The following is a 2,939-nucleotide window of genomic DNA, read 5'->3' on the forward strand; positions in this document are numbered from 1 at the left end:
GATCCAGCAGCAATTTTAGATTTTATTTATTTTTATTTTTAAAAAGATTTTATTTTTAGAGAGAGAGAGCGAGAGCAGGGGGACAGGCAGAGGTGGAAAGAGAATCTCAAGCTGACTCCATGCTAAGTATGAAGCCTGAAGTAGATGACCTGAACTGAAATCAAGAGTTGGACGCTTAACCAACTGAGCCACCAGACACCCCGATCCAGCCGCAATTTTAATACAAGCATAGAAAAAGAAGCCATTCTTACTTTTTTTTCCCAGATAGACAAATATAGTCACAATATTTATTGAATAAATCAACATTCTCAATTGAAAAATCATCCATGTACTATGTTAAATTCCAATAAATATATTTGAATCAATCTTTGGAATCTTTATTTGGTTTTACTATTATATTTTCCTATTTTCATGTCACATTACATTCTATTAAATGGCTTTATGTTCTAACACCACTGCATACTTGACTTTCATACAGTTCATATTTTCCTTGTCTCTTCAAAATACTTTTATAAGAATTTTATGCTTATGCTATCACATTAAAAAGCAATTAGGGTTCTAACTAAAAATAAATTGAATTCTACTGACATATTTATAATACTAAGTATTCTTATCTGAGAACATATTTTGGCTGTCTATTTCTTTAGAAATTGTATAATATTCTTTGGTAAGTTTTTACAATTTTATTCACATAGGTTTCACATATTTTAAAAATATTTCAATGTATTTTAAAGTGTATGGCTATTATAATTGATATAGTTCCCTCTTTCTTGTTTGCAAAGGAAAAAAATCTAGTAATTCTTTTTGTATCCATTCTTCATCTGGTACTTATTAAAGTCATAATGTTATTTAATTATAACAATGTAACATTAGAAAAAATATGAATTTATTTCCTACAATTATCATGACATTTCCTTATATCTTTATTATATTACTTTCATATCTCAGATGTATTGCAGTTTCTAAAAAAATACCATACAATAATGGTCAGAGTAAGCATTTCAATCTGTTTTAATTTGAGGGAGATGCTGCATCATTTAGAATGTATGCTATTGGTTTTGATAACTAATCTTTAGCATACTTAGTTTTTAAAATATTTTTGTTTTTTTACAGAGAGAGCTCACATGCACACATGAGTTGGGGGGAGGTGCAGAGGGAGAGAGAGAGAGAGAGAGAGAGAATCCTAAGCAGGCTCCATGCCCAGCGCAGAGCCCCATGAGGGGCTCGATCTCACAACCCTGAGATCATTACCTGAGCCGAAATCGAGTTGGACACTTAAGCAACTGAGCCACCCAGGTGCCCCTAGCATATTTTAAAAAAGTCTATTTCTATTTTTAAAGATTTTAAAATTAGAGGATGATTATTCAATTATAATCATTTTTTTCCAAATAAAAAAATAAGCCCACTTCTCTTATACAGTATTGAATTCCATAGATATATGGAATATATATATATCCCCCCTAATTTTTAGGAACAGTTGCCCAAATACATACTGTTTGTAAAGAACACTCAAGTGTAAAAGTAAACATTCTGATTAAAGGGATATATATAAAAAAAGAAGATACATTTACTTTCAAATAAAATGTGATTATTTTCATGGTATTTTATGACTGTGTTCTTCACTTATTCTTTCATTTCAGTGATCAGCTTCAGTGAATCTGATGGAAACAAAACACAGGTGACTGAGTTTGTTCTCACAGGACTTACAGATCGTCCAGGGCTGCAGGTCCCCCTGTTCCTGGTGTTCTTGGTCATCTACCTCACCACCATGGTGGGCAACCTCGGACTGATTTTTCTCATCTGGAAGGACCCCCATCTTCACACCCCCATGTACTTACTCCTTGGCAGTTTGGCCTTTGCAGATGCTTGTTCCTCATCCTCTGTGACTCCCAGGATGCTAATGAATTTTTTATCTAACAATCATATGATATCCCTGGTTGAATGCATCACCCAATTTTATATTTTTGCTTCCAGTGCAAACACAGAGTGTTTCCTCCTGGTAGTGATGGCCTATGACCGCTATGTAGCCATATGCAACCCCTTGCTTTATCCAGTGGTGATGTCCAATATATTCTGCATTCAGTTATTAAGTGTTTCATATATTATTGGGTTTCTTCATCCTATGCTGCATGTTAGTTTGTTATTTAGATTAACTTTCTGCAAGTCCAACGTAATACATTATTTCTACTGTGAAATTTTACAACTGTTTAAGATTTCCTGTACTGACCCTAGAGTTAATATGCTCCTGATTTTTGTATTTTCAGTCTTTATACAATCTTTCACTTTTATGACAATTATCATCTCTTACTCCTATGTCCTCTTCACCATTCTGAAAAAGAAGTCTGAAAAGGGCAGGAGCAAAGCCTTCTCCACGTGCAGTGCCCACCTGCTATCTGTCTCTTTGTTCTATGGCACTCTCTTCTTCATGTATGTGTGTCCTGGGTCTGGACGAGCTGAAAATCAAGATAAAATGTATTCTGTATTTTATACAATAATAATTCCCCTGCTAAATCCTTTTATTTACAGTCTGAGAAACCAAGAGGTGATAGGTGCCTTGAGGAGAATAATAAATACATAAATAGTTTTTTTAAGATTTTATTTATTTATTCATGTTAGACAGAGAAAGAAAGAGAGAGGCAGAGGGAGAAGCAGGCTCCAAAGAAGCAGGGAGCCCGATGTGGGACTCGATCCCAGCACCCTGGGATCATGACCTGAGCCAAAGGCAGACGTTTAACCATCTGAGCCACCCAGGAGCCCAATATATAAATAGTTCTTAAGACAAATTTTAAACTTGCTCTTTCCAAACTCTACAAAATACAAGCGATCTGAAGTTATGCAAATTAGCCCTGGCTTTATAGTTTTAGTAAAAGGCAATGACTAGGGCAGTTTCTGAGTGCTGTGGGATGAAAGTCAACTTCAGTGGATATTTGTTTCAGTGG

At 34.8% G+C, this 2,939-nt stretch overlaps 1 protein-coding gene across 1 annotated transcript; it reads left to right on the top strand.

The window, feature by feature from the left end:
• Positions 1 to 1,606: 1,606 nt before the first annotated feature.
• Positions 1,607 to 2,578, top strand: LOC112818089 (olfactory receptor 5AC1-like). Its single transcript, XM_025865344.2, has one exon. It carries the CDS (start codon positions 1,607 to 1,609, stop codon positions 2,576 to 2,578), a length of 972 nt encoding a protein of 323 aa, XP_025721129.2.
• The last annotated feature ends 361 nt before the right edge of the window (positions 2,579 to 2,939 follow it).

The sequence above is a fragment of the Callorhinus ursinus genome, unplaced genomic scaffold (assembly GCF_003265705.2).
Source record: "Callorhinus ursinus isolate GAN/ISIS: 27379988/994484 unplaced genomic scaffold, GSC_fseal_2.0 scaffold1, whole genome shotgun sequence".
Lineage (NCBI taxonomy): Eukaryota > Metazoa > Chordata > Mammalia > Carnivora > Otariidae > Callorhinus > Callorhinus ursinus.